The sequence below is a fragment of the Paramisgurnus dabryanus genome, chromosome 13 (genome assembly GCF_030506205.2).
Source record: "Paramisgurnus dabryanus chromosome 13, PD_genome_1.1, whole genome shotgun sequence".
NCBI lineage: Eukaryota > Metazoa > Chordata > Actinopteri > Cypriniformes > Cobitidae > Paramisgurnus > Paramisgurnus dabryanus.
This window is the reverse complement of record NC_133349.1, coordinates 17219716-17239822: the sequence shown is the minus strand read 5'-3', so window position 1 is coordinate 17239822 and position 20107 is coordinate 17219716. Positions and strand designations below refer to the sequence as shown.

The following is a 20107-nucleotide window of genomic DNA, read 5'->3' as shown; positions in this document are numbered from 1 at the left end:
TTATATAAAATAAAGGGAACAGTTTTGTTGAAAATTCTTATTTATTCTTTCTTCAATCCATCCATTCATTCATTTATACAGGTCTGGACATTTGTCCCCAAAGGAAACACACGATCTGACACACATGAAGAGTCTACTTGGAGAGACTGCAATTTAATCTACAAACACACACTCCAATGAAACACAAACCACATTATACCTGACACTAACCATACCACTCCGAATTGCTTAATCATACCAGATTATCAATCAACCGTAGCCTGCAGAAATATATTTGATTTAGTCTTGTAAGTTACCTTTAAGCATCACCACTTGATTTACATTATCTCCAGGGAACTTATTTGTTTTATCCAACCAGCAGAAAAGATGTAAACTTAACTTTGAGAATCACAACAAATCCAAAGCAGTAAATAAAACAGGTGTGCTTCTGACATGCAGCAGGAAAATCAGTTGTAGCACATCTGGACATTTTAGATGCGTTATTAAGCAAATTACAGCTGGAGTCATTGGCAACATCAAGAGAAATGCAGATAGCTGTTGCTGATGTTCCATAAGCATTTTCCTTGTGACATAAAAGGCTGAAATCATCAAACAAAAAATGCAAGCACCTTTTTTCAGGAATGGATGTACAAGGCCAAATGTCAGGGTCTCGTAGACTTAACACACACCCACTCGCACACCAACACATTTCTATTCTTAATTCCATTTGCAGCATGTCCATTGAGTTAGCACACTGACCAACTCACTGTACAGTTTCATCATTTACAATGCATTTCACAGAACACATCTCATCTGAAGTAAATACAAACTGAGACATTCAACTCTAGAAATTTACCCCAGAGCAAGAAATCCCTGACATTAGATGCAAGCATACATTTATCTTACACGCTTGCAAAACACACACTCATTCTCTCTCTCTCTTTCTCTCTCGCACGTACACAAGCACACACAAACACAATCCCACTGCCCTCTAGTGTTCCCAAACAGGCAAATTTTGATTATTTGGGATGAGTGTCAGTGTGAAGCTCTTCTGCAAAGTTTAAAAAAATTATTTTTACAATTCAAGTAAAAGCTCCACTTTTGTGGCTTTGTTTGTGCCTCCAGCACCAAACGCATTCATTGATTTTAGTAACCATAAAACATAAATATCAAGAATGAAAGAATCCAGTTTAAACTTTTTTACATTGTAAGGTGCCTCAGTATAGTGTACTCCGTCCTAGAGTCTAATATGGATCAGATTACTCAAATAAAAATGTTTTGTTGCTCGATCGACTGCAACAGTTACCACAAGTCAAGATCACTGATCACTTCCAGTTCAATTGGCTGATTTGTCCATCAATCAACTAATGTGACCAATGATTGAATCAGTTTTCTGCACTTTGATTACTCTAAGGCCTGAATATAATGATTGGGGTAAGTGCAACCTTCAAACATGTTGTCATGTTTTAGTTGCTTTGAAGTGTCTGCATGTTTCCAGTTTGATAGGGTGCGTGTCTACTCCTCATCTGCGCTCTTTAACATGAGGATACAGTTGTAGATTTTGAGAGCGGGGCCGAGCTTGATGCTCAGTATCTTAACGATGTCTGATTGAGTAAGCAGCAGGAAGGCCTCGCCATCAATATGCTGTGGAGTAAGAGTAATTTTTTTTTTAAACAATTTGAATAAACCTGGAAATAATCTCAATGACATGAGCTCAGATGCAAAACCCTCTAAGTTTCTCTGACATGTTTTCTTGTCAATGAGCATTTTTATCAGGCTCTGATGTTTAGGTTCAGTCATTTCACTTCAATGATGACACAAAGATGATTGGTCAGTAATTGAAATCCCTTATTTTCACAAATGCCGAAAGCATTCGGCCAATATCATTATCTCATTTTCTGACAAAGATGGAGTTTAGCAGCTTTTTCATCTGAGCTCCTCCTTTATTAATCCGCATAATTTATAAATTGTTTCAAATCGTAATTCAATTATTTACCTCCTTTCTGAAGGTCGCAGCATGCTCTCTGCAGCCAGGTAACCCTTTCACAAAACTTGCAACCTGACAGAAAAGCACCAAAGAGAAACACACTGAATAATTTACACTGTTAGATTTAGTGGTTTACAGTGCATTCATGTGTGTTATGTTTCTATTATCATTTTATCAAGTTCTTTTTTTATGTATGTCAACTTTTTAAACAATGATAAAACTAAATAAGAAGTAAAATAAAATAAAATCAACAAGTAAAAAAGAAAAGTTTTGAGTAGACTACATCAAAAAAGTAGTCACCCAGATGTTTTATTCATTGTGATAGCCAAAAAGGTTGAAGACCTCTGATCTAGATATATATATCTTTTTTATCTTTTATCTTTTTTTTTTTTTTTTTTTAGATTATGCACCTACGATGACAATTTCAGCCCCCTCCATGATTTGTAAGTGGGAGAACTTGCAAAATAGCAGTGTGTTCAAATACTTATTTTCCTCAATGTAGATAGTTTATTGTCCCAGAAATTTGTTTTCACAGACTGTCATACAGTATATGCAACTAGCAAAACATATGTACACAAAAACAACAAAACGGTGAATATTCAGCTTTGTAGCCTTTTGAAGATTGAAATCGCAGATGGTAGAAAGCTATCCGCTGTAGGATGGTTATAAAAGGATAAATCTCTTAAATAGTACATTTTCTTCTAGTCTTAATTTTATAGACGTTACCTCCTCTGTGCTCCACTTGGCCACTCTCTTGGCAGTGAGGCCTAAGGCTTCAGGCAGCAGTTTGCCATGTTTCTCCGAGCACAGCTGAAATCTTGGCAGCTCCCATCCGCAAAACACAGACTCATGGAGGAACTGCTGAAGGGAATCTACAGCAAAGTCATAATCAAATTAAACATGCATTCTGTAATCTTTCCATCTATAAAAAAAAACAGATCTATTATCAACAATCTACCTTTTCCATCACCTTCCTGCTTCACTTGAGGTGGTTTGACACATTTGGGGGCAGCGACCGTCCTTAAGTACAGAAAAGACAGAGAAAGATCTTTATGAAGTGTATGTATGTGAGAAACAAGTGTTACTTTGTATAACTGCTGACCCTTTGACCGCACTTCTAATGCACTGACCGGGCTTGTGGACAGGCATCTGTGGTGGTGTCAGGAGGTTCTGGGGTGCTAGAGCTGGGAGTGTTCGTCTGCGTAAGCGTTTCTGCGCGGCGGTGACGTGGAGGTCCGCTAAGCGTCACCGGTCTCTCCCCGTTCAGTCTGTCCGGCAGCAGCCCGTCCTTATTAAGGTTCAGATCAGAGTATGGACAACTCACCGTTCTAATACAAAGAAAAGAGTGATGGGTTTGCACTTGAAGGATTTGATGATTGCAGAATGATATTATATTTGTGTCATGTATAACTTACGTGTAGTGTGTCCCATAGCGAGGTCCTCTAATGTGTCCGACTCCATTGCATCCTGGTGTAGGGCAGCCTTGCCCCGGAGGGACTGGAGAATCCCTGGGACCTGATATACACACATAATATAGCAAGTCTATCAATCTATTTAAGACTATTTTCTTTTAGTGGTCTATATTTTGTCTATCTGTTACCATTAGGATGTTGTAGTGGATGACCTGTCTTCTGACACCAGCCTACTGGGTGCAGATCTGGACTATCAGCATCTAGCCAATAATCATACTCATCAATCCAGCCATCAAAATGAACCTATACCAAAACACAGAGAGTATATAAAAAATGCATTTTACATGGCTCTTCATTATATTATTAGATAAACTACTGATATAATTATTAGATATACAGTATTTATGCAATTATGTAAACCTTGACTCTGTGGTCGTCTATGTCAGAGATGGTGGCAACACGAATGAGCATGGCGTTTCGCTTATCTACGGCCTCCAACTTCATCCCAGTCTGAAAACCATGTGGTGGTCTCTGCAAGACAAAAGATACAACATATGTTTTTGTTTTCTAAAATAGGCTTAGTTTAGTTGTGACTGTAATTTTGCATAATGCAAACACTTAGGGCCTTATAGACAATATTACTTGATTATCCACAAATTTACCTAACCTCTCATGGCTCCATTGAAATGTAAAATTTCACCTGTTTAAAGGCTCTAGCTGGTGCAGCCTGGGTTCCAGTTTCTTCAAGATACTTTTCCCATGAGAAACTCTTTGGGTGTTTATACTCTACAACAGAGAAACATAAACATATTTAAATAAATTTGTCATGCTTGAGTTCATAATTGAAAAAAAAAACCTAAATCACTATAAATTAATTAAATCAATGAATTAAACCAAAACAGAACCTCACCTGCAGGTGTGGTGAGGGTTAGCTTCGCCTCCTCACAATAACCCACCGGGTGGATGTACGGACTGCTGGCATCACACCTGAGATCAGAACAGGACAGATTTACAAAGGGAAATTCAGATACACATCCATATAAAAACACAAAGTTTAGCTTACTTTCTTACCAGTAATCATATTTATCATCCCAGTTGTCAAAGTGGATAAGAAGCCTGTTGTCAGCGGCAGCAGAAATGGTTGCTACGCAGATGAGTGATGGGTTCTTCCTGTCAACTGCTTCCAGCTTCATCCCTGCACGAAATCCTGATGGTGTGACAGACTGAACATGACATATAACACAGGGTTATTAAAGACATCATCAGCATTATCTTCTTTACACACAGTGTGTGTTTATAATGTGACTTACTGTATTAAGATATTTGAAGAGATGTTTGGGAGCAAGTTGACCCCTACAGTTCTTAACATATGTGTTCCAGTTAAACTCGCCATCTTTGCAGCCTGTAAACAAACACAATATATTAAACTCTAAATGGTCAGATGTAAACAAATTTTTAGGAATATATGCAACGACATTGGGTCTCATTCACTAAGCATGCGTACGTACAAATCATGAACAAGGAAAAAGAACCCTACAATATTTATCTGTGTTATATATTTATATATTTTTCCTTGTTCATGATTATTGCATACGTGTGGTCTAAGTTGTTCTTACATTTTTGCATACATTTAAAATAAATTTTGGTACGAACGTTTTTGTTGAATCATGTTTTGTAAGTTAAAACGTCCGTACGCACATTTTACGAACAAATTTGTGTGTATGAGACCCAATATCTCTGAATTTACTGAATTTACTCATGCTAAGTTTTTAAGCAACATAAAAACAATGAATCTCTCTACAAAGATTGTTTGCATGTTGTCTTCGTTCTTGTACATCCTGTTAAGTACACTGCGTACCTTTTGGCAGCAATAGCTTGAGGCCACTTTTCTCACACCAGCCTGGCGGCTTTACATCCCACGAGTCAGCATTTACCCAAAAGTCATAGCATTCGGGGTAGCCGTCAAAGTGAAGTCGAATTCTATAACCTTGCACCTGCAATAAAAGTCAATACATTAGGTAAGGTCACTAAAGACATACAGCGGTTTGCAGGGCATTATAAAGACAGATATGTCCAAAATAGCAGACCTATGCACTTTTCCATGCCATTTTGTAGTATAAATAGTATGAGTAGTTACTTTGCTTACCTCTGCAACAGTCAAAACACAGAAGAGAGCCGGATGACAAGGGTCCAATCCCTCAAGCTTCATGCCAACTTTAAAACTATTCCTGCTCTGGGGAAATGACTGGTGCTATATATAGTGCATACACACACACACACACACACAAACATTAAATTATTACATTTCATAGACTTTACAACTACTTTAACAGACATGCATTCTTGCTTGCTAGTGTTTAATATTACAAGTAAAAAGCAACGTGTCATTTACCTCCTTAAAAAGTTTCAAGGGAGCAGCAATTGCTCTCTCCTCCTCCAGATAAGCTGACCAACTCCAAGTTTTCTTCTTGACAAGAGGTGCCGTTACTATGGAAACACATCACACATTTTACATGACATTTTTTATGGCAGCTAAAAATGCATCCAAAAGATTGTGTATGACACAGAAACATTAGAACTGGTAATATGTGGGATGTATAACAACTGAGTATAATATATAGCCCAGGGGTCTCCAACCTTTTTGTGCGCAACGGCTACCACAATGGATAAAACAATCTGAAAGGCTACTTTTCTGATATAGTCTACTCAAAACTTTGTTATATTTATTTACCATATATAACACTGAAATAAATAATAAAATGTAATAAATAAATATGAAAATTGAGGCTATTAATAGAATGTGCTTTGGCGGCGACTCACAGACTCCGTGTGGGCAACCTGGTACCCATGGGCACCATGTTGGAGACCACTGATATAGACGGTTTCAGCGGCAACGACATAAACAGAAAAAAACAGCTACATTTTGTCCCAAATTCCGGTAGACTACAGAGTTTCTTTAGAGTAGATAAATAACTAGCACCTTAGTTTAAATAAAAAAAGTTCAAAGCCAAAGCATATTAGTTTACCAAAACTCACAGCATCCGCTGATCTTTAGGAAATCAATTTTTTTATTTTCGACAAATATTTGATCCAGAGCTCAGTTTAGTCACTAGCCAAACCGATAAACAAACACACACCTGTAGTTAATTTTGGACAAGGTGCGTAACCATAGCAACGCACGTGCATCCGATGAAACCGTCTTTATACACAGAACAACATCTATCTGATCTGCTATGCAATACAGTCTTGCCACAGACAGTGTTTGTGTGTTTAGTGGAAATTACCAACCAAGTCTAGCAAGTTTAGCTGCTCTTCTGCCTTTTGACGATTTAACTTTTTCCTGCAATATCAGACAAAAAAAGATCTAAACAATATATCTCACTTACATCTACTGTATTGTTGTCACTTTAATACATCCTGTTGAGTGAGTGATTTTATGTTACCTCCTCTTCATCAATATTGTCTTCCTCTTCGTCTCCAGAATCCATAAACATCTTTTTCTTCTTTCTCACACGTTTACCTAAACGCTCTCCTTCGACTGCCTCACCCGGGGTTGACCTGCACACACGTTTAGAAATTTTAAATACGCCATTGACATGCACTGCTGATCTCTGAGCATGCCGGTAAGCGCATGTACCTGCCACTGGTGGGCTGCACACAAGGAGCACTGCAAAATTTGCCCTGGAGAAAAGACTCCTGTGAACCAGAATGACCACATGACCTGCAGTTTGCCATCTCAGCGATAGGAGTAACCACTGCATTGGGTACTATGCTCGTGATGGGCTTTTCCTCAGTATTGGGATTCTTAGTGCTGTTGCCTGCTGCCTGCCTGTCTGGGTTGGCTGAAATAGAAAAATAATTTAACATTGAATACTGTTCCTTTAGCTCAATTGGTAGAGCATTGCGTTATCAGAGCAAAGATCATGGGTTCGACCCTTAAACATCTGCTAAGATGATGTTAGATTTAATGCTCTGTAAGATGGTTTTGATAAATTTGCCAAATGCATAAATGTAAAGGTAAATAAATAAAAGGAGAGTTAACAGAGCAGATAAGCGAACCTGCCCGTGAATTCCAGGCTAAAGTCTCATAATCTAATATTGAGCATCAAAGTTTGATTTCAAACTAGGGATGCTAAACAATTAATCGCGATTAATCGTTAGCAGAATAAAAGTTTTTGTTTACATCACATATGTGTGTAAACTGTGTATAATAAATATGAACACATTCATGTATAATTTTAAGAAAAAAAAAATTGTATATATTAAGTATTTATATTTATATTATATAATATAAATTATACATAAATATACAAATGTATATACACATGTAAACATTTCTAAAACATATACATGCATGTGTGTACATTTATTTATACAAAGTTATTATACACAGTTCACACACATATATGATGTAAACAAAAACTTTTATTCTGCTAACGATTAATCGCGATTAATCGTTAAGCATCCTTATTTCAAACATTAATTTCACTATGGGGCAGTTTCCTAGACAGGGTTAAGGTTAATCCAGGATAAGGCCTTATTTAAGACATTAAGGTAGGTTTTACATACAAATCTTACTAAAAAACACTACAGGTGTGCATCTTGAGACAAAACAATGCCACTGGTATATGTTAAAATGATTCAGGGCAAGGCGTTTTTAAATTAAAGCAGCTTAAAAATGCATTTTGGGACTAGTATAAGCCCTGTCTGGGAAACCGCCTCAGAGAGTTTAATCTTTAACATGGCTTCACACAGTCACCATTAAAGACAACAAAGTTATATTTTCACAGAATGTTCTTTACATTATGTAAGATGATTTTATGTAAAAACAGTAAATCACAAAAAATGACTTTGGTTTGGTTTTCATAGCCAGGGTAGCATTTGATTTTGTAGAACACTGTGTATGTAACAAGTACTTACCCACAGTATTTGACTGATTATCTGTAGATGATTGGGCCACTGCTGTCTGACTTTTGTTGTCTGCAGGTTTAGTTTGTTCAAGGGGATGACTGTTTTTGGTGGCTGTAGTTTGAGGCTGGGGGTCTGTAAGCTTCTCCTCTTTCTCTTTAGGCTCCACCTCTGTGACAATCTCCAGAGTGCCAAATTCAGTCATTCGAAACTGTAAAATAAAATTAAAAAACATTGTTTAGAAAAAATGGTATTATTTACCCTGGATATTTTCTGGATTTTAACTGATATGGATAATATGACTGATATGAATGCATTAGGTATCTGTTCAGAGGCCATAAAATACATATGCTACTTACAAAATTTTATTTACAGAATGTTATTTACAAAGATGCAATAATTATGTCAGTACTGTCTATGGCAATGTTTTGTCCCTGGAATCACACTACATAAGCATCTGACCCGAATGTCACTGCCGGGCAGCGTGGCAATGCCGTCCTTCCAGTCAAGAGCACTCATCATGTCAAACTCTGATCCTGTGACAGGACCATCGTTGCTAGATGTGTCTGCCATCTTTCTCTGAAAAATACAACACAAAATAGAAAACTGTGTTATTACAACACAAACAGATGGCCAAAAAAAGACATTAATAAATCCTGTGAAAATATTTTTTCCAAAAAGAGAGACTGCAAGGAATTCGATCCTTTACTGGCCCCACAAAACTACATTTTTTGGAGTCACATCTCCATGAGAAACTGTTTAAAGTTGCAAAGTTGAAAGAAACAAATGCAACCGAGAACAAAGGCAGTGAAGGCAGTGAAATGTAATGAACAATAAACAACTATTTCAATTACTATACTATAATAATAATCGTTATAAAATGTTTAAGTTAAACCGTCCAGTTCTCAATGATCAGCCATGCGCTATGCCATGTTGATAAAACTACTTGCCGCAAACTCATAATTACAATAATTAACTGCTAAATTAATAAATAAATTAAGTAAATAAATGTAGATGGTCGGCTGAAAATGACGTAATATTTACAATCACTTCCATCTGCCACGGGGAGGAAACAATTCTCACAGCTCTACAATTAATGTTTTTTTGCTAAACAAAAACAAAACGGTCATTTATGATATTTAAAAACCGACGATCGCTGCTTCTACATACACTCCAGGCCTCGAAAACAATGTTTTGACTGCAGCTGATGAAACAACCGCAACTCAGATTTACGAAATACCTGCGCGTCGCGTGCAGTTTAACAGACGTCCGCTGGAGGGCGATTAGCTATACAAACTGCATCAAGGACTTGACGACGACAAAATTATGTATTTATACTTATTAACGATATCAATAGTTGTGAACTACTCACGTATATTGACTGTTACTGAAACCCATAAGCTACTTTGAAGGTTATTAATGAGGAAAAGCGAATCAAAGTAAAGTTAGACGCATAAGTTTAGCTTTTCCTTGTTTTTAAAGAATCTTTTAAAATATGCGCGTTGCACCCGCGCAGACACTTATGACGAGAAGTTAAAAGGCATATAATCGAGTTTAATTTGTTTTCAAATCTGAAAATCTTAATTTAAGCACGTACGTTTCGTATACGGGGGGTAATACTGTAATAACGTTCTTGACCTGTCGTTTATCATAAATCAAAAAAATTATCTTAATCTCAGACTGTTCAATGATGGCACCCCGTGTATGTGATAGAAATGATTATCAGACTTATTAAAACGTTTGTTGCAACTGATGACGGGATTTATTCTGGGCATAAATAAAGTGCAATGCGCGAGCGCCCATTATTAGCATTCGACTGACACACAAAATGGCGGAGGATAGCAAGGGCCGCCGACACGTTTAAAGTATGTAAATTATTAGACTTCGCTGCTCTGTTTTATGTCGCTCGGACCTTTAACCGACACAGGGGAGCCTAGTACATAACTTGCTTTAATAAAACGCAGTGTTTTTCCCTCCGTCAACAAACTCCTTACTTTCCCCTTGTCACGGAATGTCGTTAGCCCGACTGATAGCCCAGGCTAGCAGTAACATTAGCAGGGCAGCCTACAATAAACCAAATCAACAGTTTCACCTGCTTATTCAAAAGAAAAACATTGCCAGAGGCACTTAAAAGAAGTTGCCATTCATCAGTATGTACGCATAACAACTCGGATACGCAGAAACCCGTCTAAATAACAAATTGCATGCTTTTAATTTCTTCTGCACAAACTTGTCACTTTAATTTATCTTTACGTTTTTTGAGAGTCGTTGAAAATATTCGCATTGGTTGAAAATTATTAAACAAGAAACGCACTCTGTGTTGGTATCATTGTTTACTGCGTGAGTGGCGACATTAACGTAATATTTATTGATAAACGTGCAACTCACCTCGTTTCTCTCTCAACTCTTATTTAGAGCTGATGGTGGTGTTATTGCGCATGCGCGGGGTAAAATGTATATTGCTAACTTCTACAGCCCCGACAAACTTCATCGCAACATAGATGTTTCGGCAGTGCTCAAACGAATTAACAAAGGTATTCGGAACTTATTTGATCTTAAATTATTGTGAGAAGATCGTTTAGTAAATGCTTGTTGGTTAAATCGAAGGCCTTTCAGATAAGGAAAATGGTTTTAATTCTCTTAACAATTTATACGAAATTTGACCAAAATGGGCTTTAGTAGCACAGTGGGTTTAGTTTATTCTAAAAAGTGTTTTCTTATTGTAACGAGCCATATTCAAAGTAAGATTTTACTGTAAGTTTCGTTTAGATATTGCACTGCCGATCATAACTGATTTGATTTCCTGTAACTATCACGTGTTCAGTTTTTATTCCGCAGATCTTTCTCATTGAATATATTGGTCACATGCATGAAATATAATAAAGGCAGAACTCTTTCATTTAACAACGTCTCGAGCTTTAAGCAATAAATTTAAACAGCGTGTTTAAAGGCGATGTTTTGACGGGCTTGACTGCAGCATAATAAACGAATAAAAAACTACAATGACCCGAAAACACCTCAAGATGGCGATGTAAGCTTTAAAGTGTTCACTACGTTGCTGCCAACATAAAATACTGTAGCATACTTCAGTGTTTAGGAAGTAGCCATAAATTATATTATATATTTAAAATAGTAAATTAATATTGTATGCTGCATAATATACTGTAGTAAACACTACACTTTGTTAATGTATACTATAGTATTCTGTAGTATTTACTAGACTGAACAGATAAACTACTACATGGTACCAGTTTAGACAGACAAATAGACAGACAGACAGACAGAAAAATACTTTAATATTATAGTATTTGGGTATTTTACTACAGATAACTGTAATAAATACCAAAGTATACTGCATTATTTTTATGTGGAAAGCAGTGTTGGGGGTAACGCAGTAACGTGCATTACGTAATATTATTACTTTTCTGAAGTAACGAGTAAAGTAACGCATTACTTTATAAATGTACACATAAATATTAAATTTATGCGAGTTACTTTTCAGTTTAATTAATTCAATCAAAAAAATTATGTACTGTATTAAACTAAACATAGTCACGTAGAATTACTCAATCTATGTGCGCCTTAGCAGGAACAGTTTGGGTCAGAAACGGAGATGTCAGGCCAGAGCTTGACATTTTTGCGATTAGGGATGCATAACGATTAATCGCGATTAATCTATAGCAGAATAAAAGTTTTTGTTTATATATGTGTGAGAACTGTGTATAATATATCTATATATAAATATGCACACATGCATGTATAATTTTAAGAAAAAAATAAATAAATATACAAATGTATACACATGTAAACATTTCTTAATGCGATACATGCATTAGGGTTGTGCCGATGGACGATATCATCGTCCATCGTGATGGTTGACTGACATCACGATGGAGAGACACCATCATGATGCCACGCCCCCACTCCGCTGCGAGTCGACATACACAGTTTACACACATATATGATGTAAACAAAAACTTTTATTCTGCTATAGATTAATCCTTATGCACCCCTAAATATGCAATTTCTGAATGCAGAACTCATAAAAAACACATGCAAGGCCTGAAAGAGATCAAGCCTCAGCCAAATAAGAAAAAGTCATGCAAAAGTAACTTAAAAGTAATGTAAGTATTACTTTCCATGAAAAGTAACTAAGTAACACAATTAGTTACTTTTTGGGGGAGTAACTTAATTTTCTAATGCATTACTTTTAAAAGTAACTTTCCCCAACACTAGTGGGTATAATCCAGTTTCTAAAGGGAAACACAGATCAGTGCAATGTTGGTTTCGCAAAGCTTGGAGCCAAAACAAAATAGCGGAGCATTAATACTAATAAGGCCATATTTACGACACAAATGATAAATTTCAGCAATCTGTGGATGGCAGCTGTGCGCTACTTTGTGACCCAGATCAGATGCCATACATTTTGAGGTCTCCATTACTGCAGGCTGTAAAGCGTGCATGAGCACACAACTGCACTGTGAGTCAGGTATATCAATATACTTTTTTTCAAACACATTACCTCATATGACTAAATATATGCGTATCATTTTAATAGTGAGCATGTAAATCATCATGAACGTACATTAGTAATAAACAAGTCTTTATTTTTTATACATTCCAACAGTTCCACAAATGCTTTAACACAAACATTGTAACCACATTAAGAGTGCCTTCTGATTTAACATTCTTTCCTTAAACCTTTAAAATCACATTACTTTTACAATCAAACACTTTATGAAATCTCACTTTATCTTACAAACCCGTCCTTTATTACAGTATTCTGTTTCAGTCTGGATAACTCTCATGTATTTCATTACAAACATGTTTGTTTATTACAACAGCGCTAAAAAAAGAAATAATACGTTATGAATGTTAGGAAACACAGTCACTGTTCATATAAATTTTGCATCATGTGCAAATGCATTGGTCCAACTAACATGAATAAATATAACAACTGTGCTTCAGTGTAAAACATACTGTCATTGGTTCCATTTTTCCATTTGTTAAGTATGTTGCACAAACAAGTTCACATCCTGACAAAATGTCTATTGGTCTGAAAAAAGTCATCCGTCATATCTTAGTGCCCACGAGTCTCCGCTGACAGTGAGGTCATATTTTCTTTGATGTAGGTGAAGCCAGGAAAGGTTGCACCATACTCCTCACACGCACCCAGTGACTGTGGAACAGGAATCTCTGTAAACCTCGGGTCAATGTTCGAAAGGTCACCAGGGCCAGACTGAAAGACAGAGATGTTAGATTATTTCATGTTTTATTTCTAAGTGCTTAAAGACAAATGTGGAAAATATAACTCACCAGTGAAGGAATGAAAGGGGGTGGAATTTTCTTTGCCAGAAGCTCATCCCATTGAATAGAGGAGAAAAATGAGTGGGACTGCAGCTCGGTCTAAATCCCCCAAAAAGAGCAAAATTGCAGTTAGCCACACTGAACATAAATTAATTTGCAACTGTTTGTAAATGTGCATATTGAGTTACCAGGTCACGCTTGGCTCCTAGCCTCTTGGTCCTGTCCCTGTTCAGTAGTCTCTTCAGGAGATCTCTGGCTGCGTTTGACACTCCAGGCTTTAGCACCAAAGGCTGATAAATAATATTTTTAAGCATCTCAAGACGATCTGCATTGTAGAACGGGGGCTATCAAAAGAAATACACACTGTGAGTCACACGTATACTGTTTGTTATTTCATTACATTTATTCAATCTTTTGAAAACATTTAAAATATATATATACATCATTGGTGGGTTTGCTTACCAGGCCATAGAGCATTTCATGGAGAACAGCCCCCAAACCCCACCAGTCTACGGTCCTGTCATACTCCTTCTGCTGTAGTACTTCAGGTGCCAAGTACTGTGGTGTACCACAAAACGTTCTAGTGGTGCTACGTCCAACCACACCTTCCTTGCAGAGGCCAAAGTCGGTCAAAACCACATGACCTGTAGAATCCAGCAGAATGTTTTCTGGTTTCAGGTCCCTGCAAGCGTGGAAAAGACGGACGTGTGTGTTAATGTTGTTACATACAAACGGGCTCATCTAAATTCAAAAAGCAATTTTGTGTTTGTACCTATAGACAATATTCAAGGAGTGTAAGTATCCTAAAGCACTGGCCACTTGGGCAGCATAAAATCTGGCTCTGGGTTCTCCAAACACCCACTCCCTCTGTAAATGGTAAAAAAGCTGCAAAGAAAAAACAGCAATTCATTAACAGAGCAATTCCATGCAAAGGTCATCCTTATCATTAAAAAGTAACAACCGAAGTGAAAGATGGATTTTAGAAGGTTTTTCTCTTGACAGAAATATAATATAAATTACTATATTATCAGTGGTGTCTAAAGACCTTACATAATGAACTGTATTGTTTTTATTACCATAGAATAAGATAAAAAATAAGAACTTTTTATCTACATACTCCGCAGGTCCCCTTACATGGAAGTCGCCATTTTGCGCTCCCATAGTTCTACAGTAGCCCTTAATTGAAAAATTATTCTACAGAGCACATTTCATCCCTAAGTTGTCTCAGACGACATGTTTGTCTTGGTGCAGTTGCTTCTCTTTGCGTTTCAAAAATGAGGTTAATTGCAATTTATAATCTAAACACTAGATGGTGCTAAAACCCACACTGGACCTTTAACTTAAAAAATTATTTCAGTTGTAAGTTGATTTTTTTTACGTTTTTTCACCTTTAATTTTTACACTTACACTTTTTAGGTGTTACCAACAGTGGCGGCTGGTGACTTCTCTCGAGGGGTGCAAATTCAAAATTGTTCGCAGTTTCATGTGTGTTGCTCGTGTTTTCAAAATGTGTTTTGTTGCGTCATGTGAACCATGTGCATCATGTGTCTTGTCAAAATAAGTGCCTGCTGCACACGCGTCAAATCCGTTTATGATAAAAGAGACGCTCACGTTCACGAAATACTCACAAGATACTAATTTAACAGTAAACTCTGATCAGTAAAGTATCTGGCAAACACGAGCGTCACTTTTATCATAAACCGTTTAGACGTGTGTGCAGCAGGCCCTTATTTTGACAAGACATGTGATGCACATAGGTTCACCCAACATATTTTGAAATGACAAACCACACGCATGACGGGCTACATACATGTTGTGACGAGCTTCACATCATGCGCCCTCGAAAAAAGAAGTCACCGGCCGCTACTGGTTAACAATTCAAGTAATTTTTTAAGTATAAGTGGGTGTTATCAATTAAAGTAATTTTTAATTAGATATAACTTTAACTTTTAAGTTCAATCTCATTGTGAATTTTAAAGATATTTGCTGTTTTGTAAGGTTATATACTAAGGTGTGTGCCACTTTTAATACAAAATTGTATTTTAAACATTGATATTTTTAGATTCAGACCCTTTCATCATATGGATATCAATATTTACACTAGACCTCAAAGTTAACAGACTTTAAACAAAATCGTATAGTCTACTGAAAATTCTGCCGTTTCATGTCACATTCACAACGCAGGCCTATTCGCTTTTTTGTTTGTGTGGGGGGGGCTTAAATATATTTTACAAAAACATATTTTGTTTGTCAGTTCCCCAGACTGGGTGCTCTGAGAGTATCCATTAACAATTTATATAAGATGTTTATTTTTACTAAGACATTTCAGCTGTCATTATAGATTCAAATGTCACATCCATAACACTGGAGTTGCCAACACATACACAAAACAAGCCACAAATGATCAATCACTAACCAAAGTTATTTTTATTTCACTTAATTTATATGAGCCTTCCTGATCTAGTTGCTAAATTCAGGGTAAGTCATGCTAATCCTGTCATTACCATCAGATATACGGTATAATATATTCATCTTTATAAACAAGCTCATATTTCAAGCTGTAAATGCATGCATGTCTGTGTAAACACACCTCTCCTCCACATGCATAGTCCAGCACTAAGTACAGCCTGTCCTTAGTCTGAAAACTGAAGTGTAGCTTCACCAGGAATGGATGATTGAGAGTCTTTAACAACACTCTGTGCTCGCACATGACTTGTCTTTCCTATAGAAACAACACCATGAGTTTACGCAAACACTCAAATAAATTGGCAAAAGCATAGAGCGCACATGTTCATACCTCTTTCCTTGATAAGATAATGTCTTTCTGTAGGACTTTAACTGCATAGTATGTACCATTCTCCCTGTATTTGGCCAAAAACACCTGAGTATAGACATAATAAAACATAAGATCAAAGAAGTTCTAGAAATACATTATAGAAAATAATGTGAAGTTTGATACCTTGCCAAAGCTTCCTGTCCCAATGACCTTCAAATAGTCAAAATCAGCCACAGATACCCTAAAGTCACACAGAAATAAATATTCATGTGTAATTGTATAACCATGGTGCGCACTAATGTGACATAAGAACCCCACTTACTGAGACTGTGGCTCCTTTCTTGGTAGATCACTGTAACATATCTGTAAAGAGAGAGAGAGAGAGAGAGAGTCAGCAACATATAACAGTGACATATGAAACTCACTATTACGTCTATAGCATGCTTTCGGTCAACTAGTGCAGGAACTCATGCCATGCAGTTGTCATGACCTTATATTTCTGAATGGGTTTGGATGTAGGCCTAGTGCATGCAAGTGAAAACCGGTTTAAGCTCACTTACAGCTGCTGCTCCATCATCCACAGACAGACCACTCTCAGGTCGCAAGAAATCCATTCTGGAATGAGAAAAATGTCTGTGAGAATCATACACATTTTAATATAAATATAAAGGGTTGTAAGTCTGTGACTTTCTATGGTGAGTTTTCAGAGTCAGATAACACCTATTTGAATGGTAATGTGTACCATTCTATAAAATGCATAAGGTCTTTAAAGCATATTTAATCCAAAGCTTCAGCATAGTGTAAAATGCTTCAGTCAATTTATCCAGACAGATATGATATAAAGCCCTACATTATTATCAAATAATGAAATAATAAGTAAATGTTCTGAACATGACACTGAAGCATGGTGCTGCTTTACTTTTAGCCTACGGGAATGGAAAATGATGACTAGGGTAAAACGTACTGTTGGTAGATCGAATGGCTGGATCCAAGCTTCTTATCCTTCATTAAAGCTGAAAGAAATAACATACATTCATGTTGAAAAAGAAACAATAAACAAAAATATATTTAGCAAAATGACTACAGGACAGCAAAGAACCATATGGTTTTATATTGTAATAGGTAACATCTTACAATAAGGTCTCATTCATTAATATTAGTTAAAGCATTAACTTACATGATCTAGCAATAGAATATATTTTCACACCATTTATTAATCTCTGTTAATTATTAATTTTGATTTAAAAAAATATTAATGTTAAAAAATTATTTAATAATTGTAGAAGTAGGCTATTTATTAGTTAACTACTAACGGAGGCTACTTGTTTATTTAGACCATATATTTATATTTTCCTAAAGCAAATAACCCAAATTTAAAAATGTACTTTATAAAGAAACGTGATCTTACCAGTAAAATATGAAACTATTCCCTTCATTTTCGCGTAGGTGACTTGAGCTTTAGCCTTTTTCACCATTTTCGCTGTGAGTATTGTGAGCTGTTAGTCCGTCTGTAAGTTGGTATCTTGCCGGTCAGTTCTGGTTGAGCGTCGCTTTATGAGGGCTACGCGTTGACCGGCTATTTTTTGCAGGACACGTGGTGCCTCCGAACCCTGTGACATCACGGAGCCCGTTATTCAAAGATGACCCCAGTGCTAATATAGCGCTATGAGTTGATCTCTTTAAAACACGCAGGCTTACTTCATTAAATAACTTAAAACTGTACCAAAACGCTATAGTATTTGGCCAAAATCATTTTATATTAATACATCTGTCTTTATTAGGGCTATTTGATACAGACAGTGGAGGTAGGCTACAGTTTCTCCTCCAGTTAATATTTCAGTGTTTGTTTATCAAATTTTTATTTATGTATAGACATATACTTTAAAGTCTTGGCTAAAAAAGCTTTTGGACATTTCCACCTAAAGCCATTGACTTTTTCCATTAAGAAATATGCAGTTTAATGTGTATGTTTTTAATTTATTATTTTATATATATGTGTTTAATTACAGTTTTTCCAATGGCAGGATATTTTGTCCGATTATTATAGAAAAGTTGTCACACTGGAATATGCCATCAAACAGCCTGTTGTAGTTTTTTTGTATAATGAAAACAGCTAAATAATTTATTTGTTAAGGTGTTTTGGTTGTGGAACAAATAATTGCTATTAAAAATTGTATAACATTTTAAACCTAGGGTACAACTTGCCCCCATCCTGAAATGTAATAATCTTGTTTTTAGAAGATTAAACTCTTCAATAAAATCTATTTTGATTTTATAGTTGGCATTTCTCCTGTCTGATTGACTGTATGCCAGTGTGGTTTTTCAGTGTTTACTTGTTTACCCAACAGTTAAATGAGAAATGTGAAATTAGAAATTTTGTTTAATGGGCAAAATATTTACAAAATCACTGTCAGAGAAAATGTTCAATTTGGTATTTGAGTGTTAAACTCTCTGCAACAACTTGTGTTACTAGACCACAAGCCTCAGTCTTTCTATAGCCAAGGCCATCACTGAAAGTCAAGGCAGACCTAGACAAAGTGCCCCTTATCATAGGGCCCAGTGTTTTTGATTGCTCCCCTGACAACAGCCTGTAACCTTACCTGTAACTTTATAAGAGTGTACGTGTTGAACAGAGGCTTTTATTCAGTGGTTGTCCTCAAGGGTTTTATAAATGTTCTTGGATAGGGCAGTCTGATACATAAGGAGAAACCCTCGTAAACCTGTCCAATCATTAATAAATTTAGTGTGTTCTGATTGACATGTTGGCACGTTAACCCCTTGTTTTTACTAGCTTCACAGGTTACATAACAGAAATGTCTGCCTGTCATCACAGCTAAATATGTACATGTAAACACACCGACATACGCATGTAGACATTTTAACTTGACGTTAGTGTGGCAGGGAACACTGTGAGTACAGTCCTTAAGTTCACTCAAAAATGATAGTTCACTCTCATTATTTACTTTTTTCCTACTATGGAAGTCAGTGGTGCCTTTGATCGGTTTGGTTACATTTCTTAAAATATCTTTATTTGTGTTTATCAGAACAAATACATTTATACAGTTTTGTTACAACATAAGAGTGAGTAAATGATGAGAGAATTTGGTCACACTTTATTTTACGGTATCACTGTTACAGTGTAATAATACTTTTAAGTACTAAGTAATAATCATTAATAACATGCACTTACTATAGGGTTGGGGTTAGGATTAGGGTTTGGTTTAGGGTTAGTTGCATGTAATTATGCATAATTAACTGTTATTACTTTAATAATTACATGTAACATGTGTAACAAAGACACCGCAAAAAGTGTTACCGAGAATTTTCATTTTTGGGTGAACTATCCCTTTAAAAAGAAGGAAGCAGCATGCACAAGTTGATACACAAACAGAATTGTATTCATACACTTTCAGAGATGCAACACAACACTAAAGGACATTGTTAAAACATGAAAGGAGAAGGAGGGGAAAATTGGTATAAAGAAATGAGTTGTCAAGACTGGTATGTCATGTACAGTACAGATTTTGAGTCACGGTCAGTGTTATCTGTGTAACTTCAAATAACTTATAACCTTTGAGATGAGGAACCTCTGATATCCCATGTTCTGGCAATTTGAGAGGAAGTCTCTGTATGTTGTGAGAACAGCTTATATTATATAGTTTAGACAACAGTTTACAACTCAAATTAAATTTTAGCTGTTTCCTTAATTTTGCTATTTCACAAACAAAAGAAAACAAC

At 36.2% G+C, this 20107-nt stretch overlaps 2 protein-coding genes across 4 annotated transcripts; both read right to left on the bottom strand.

Moving 5' to 3' along the window:
• Positions 1–28: 28 nt before the first annotated feature.
• l3mbtl1b (L3MBTL histone methyl-lysine binding protein 1b) lies at positions 29–10719 on the bottom strand. 3 transcript variants are annotated; one of them, XM_065245553.2, is made up of 21 exons: positions 10675–10719; positions 8749–8865; positions 8299–8497; positions 7016–7220; positions 6822–6936; positions 6667–6718; positions 5771–5865; positions 5525–5629; positions 5237–5372; positions 4689–4780; positions 4450–4601; positions 4289–4365; positions 4079–4164; positions 3799–3909; positions 3567–3681; positions 3382–3481; positions 3097–3294; positions 2925–2986; positions 2693–2838; positions 1976–2038; positions 29–1623 (listed from the first exon to the last, which is right to left on the bottom strand). In XM_065245553.2, the coding sequence occupies exons 2-21, from the start codon at positions 8857–8859 to the stop codon at positions 1495–1497; spliced, it is 2349 nt and encodes a 782-aa protein (XP_065101625.2). In that variant the 5' UTR covers positions 8860–8865; positions 10675–10719; the 3' UTR covers positions 29–1494. The 3 variants fall into 3 exon arrangements, with proteins under 3 accessions (XP_065101625.2, XP_073667699.1, XP_065101624.2); XM_073811598.1 differs by lacking the exon at positions 10675–10719 and adding an exon at positions 10601–10622; XM_065245552.2 differs by lacking the exon at positions 10675–10719 and adding an exon at positions 9331–9524.
• A 2149-nt stretch (positions 10720–12868) lies between these two features.
• sgk2b (serum/glucocorticoid regulated kinase 2b) lies at positions 12869–17933 on the bottom strand. The gene is made up of 12 exons (XM_065260855.2): positions 17778–17933; positions 17334–17382; positions 16930–16984; positions 16692–16732; positions 16553–16610; positions 16391–16474; positions 16184–16315; positions 14366–14478; positions 14056–14275; positions 13782–13937; positions 13603–13692; positions 12869–13525 (listed from the first exon to the last, which is right to left on the bottom strand). Exons 1-12 carry the CDS (start codon positions 17842–17844, stop codon positions 13367–13369), a joined length of 1224 nt encoding a protein of 407 aa, XP_065116927.1. The 5' UTR covers positions 17845–17933; the 3' UTR covers positions 12869–13366.
• Between the last annotated feature and the right edge of the window lie 2174 nt (positions 17934–20107).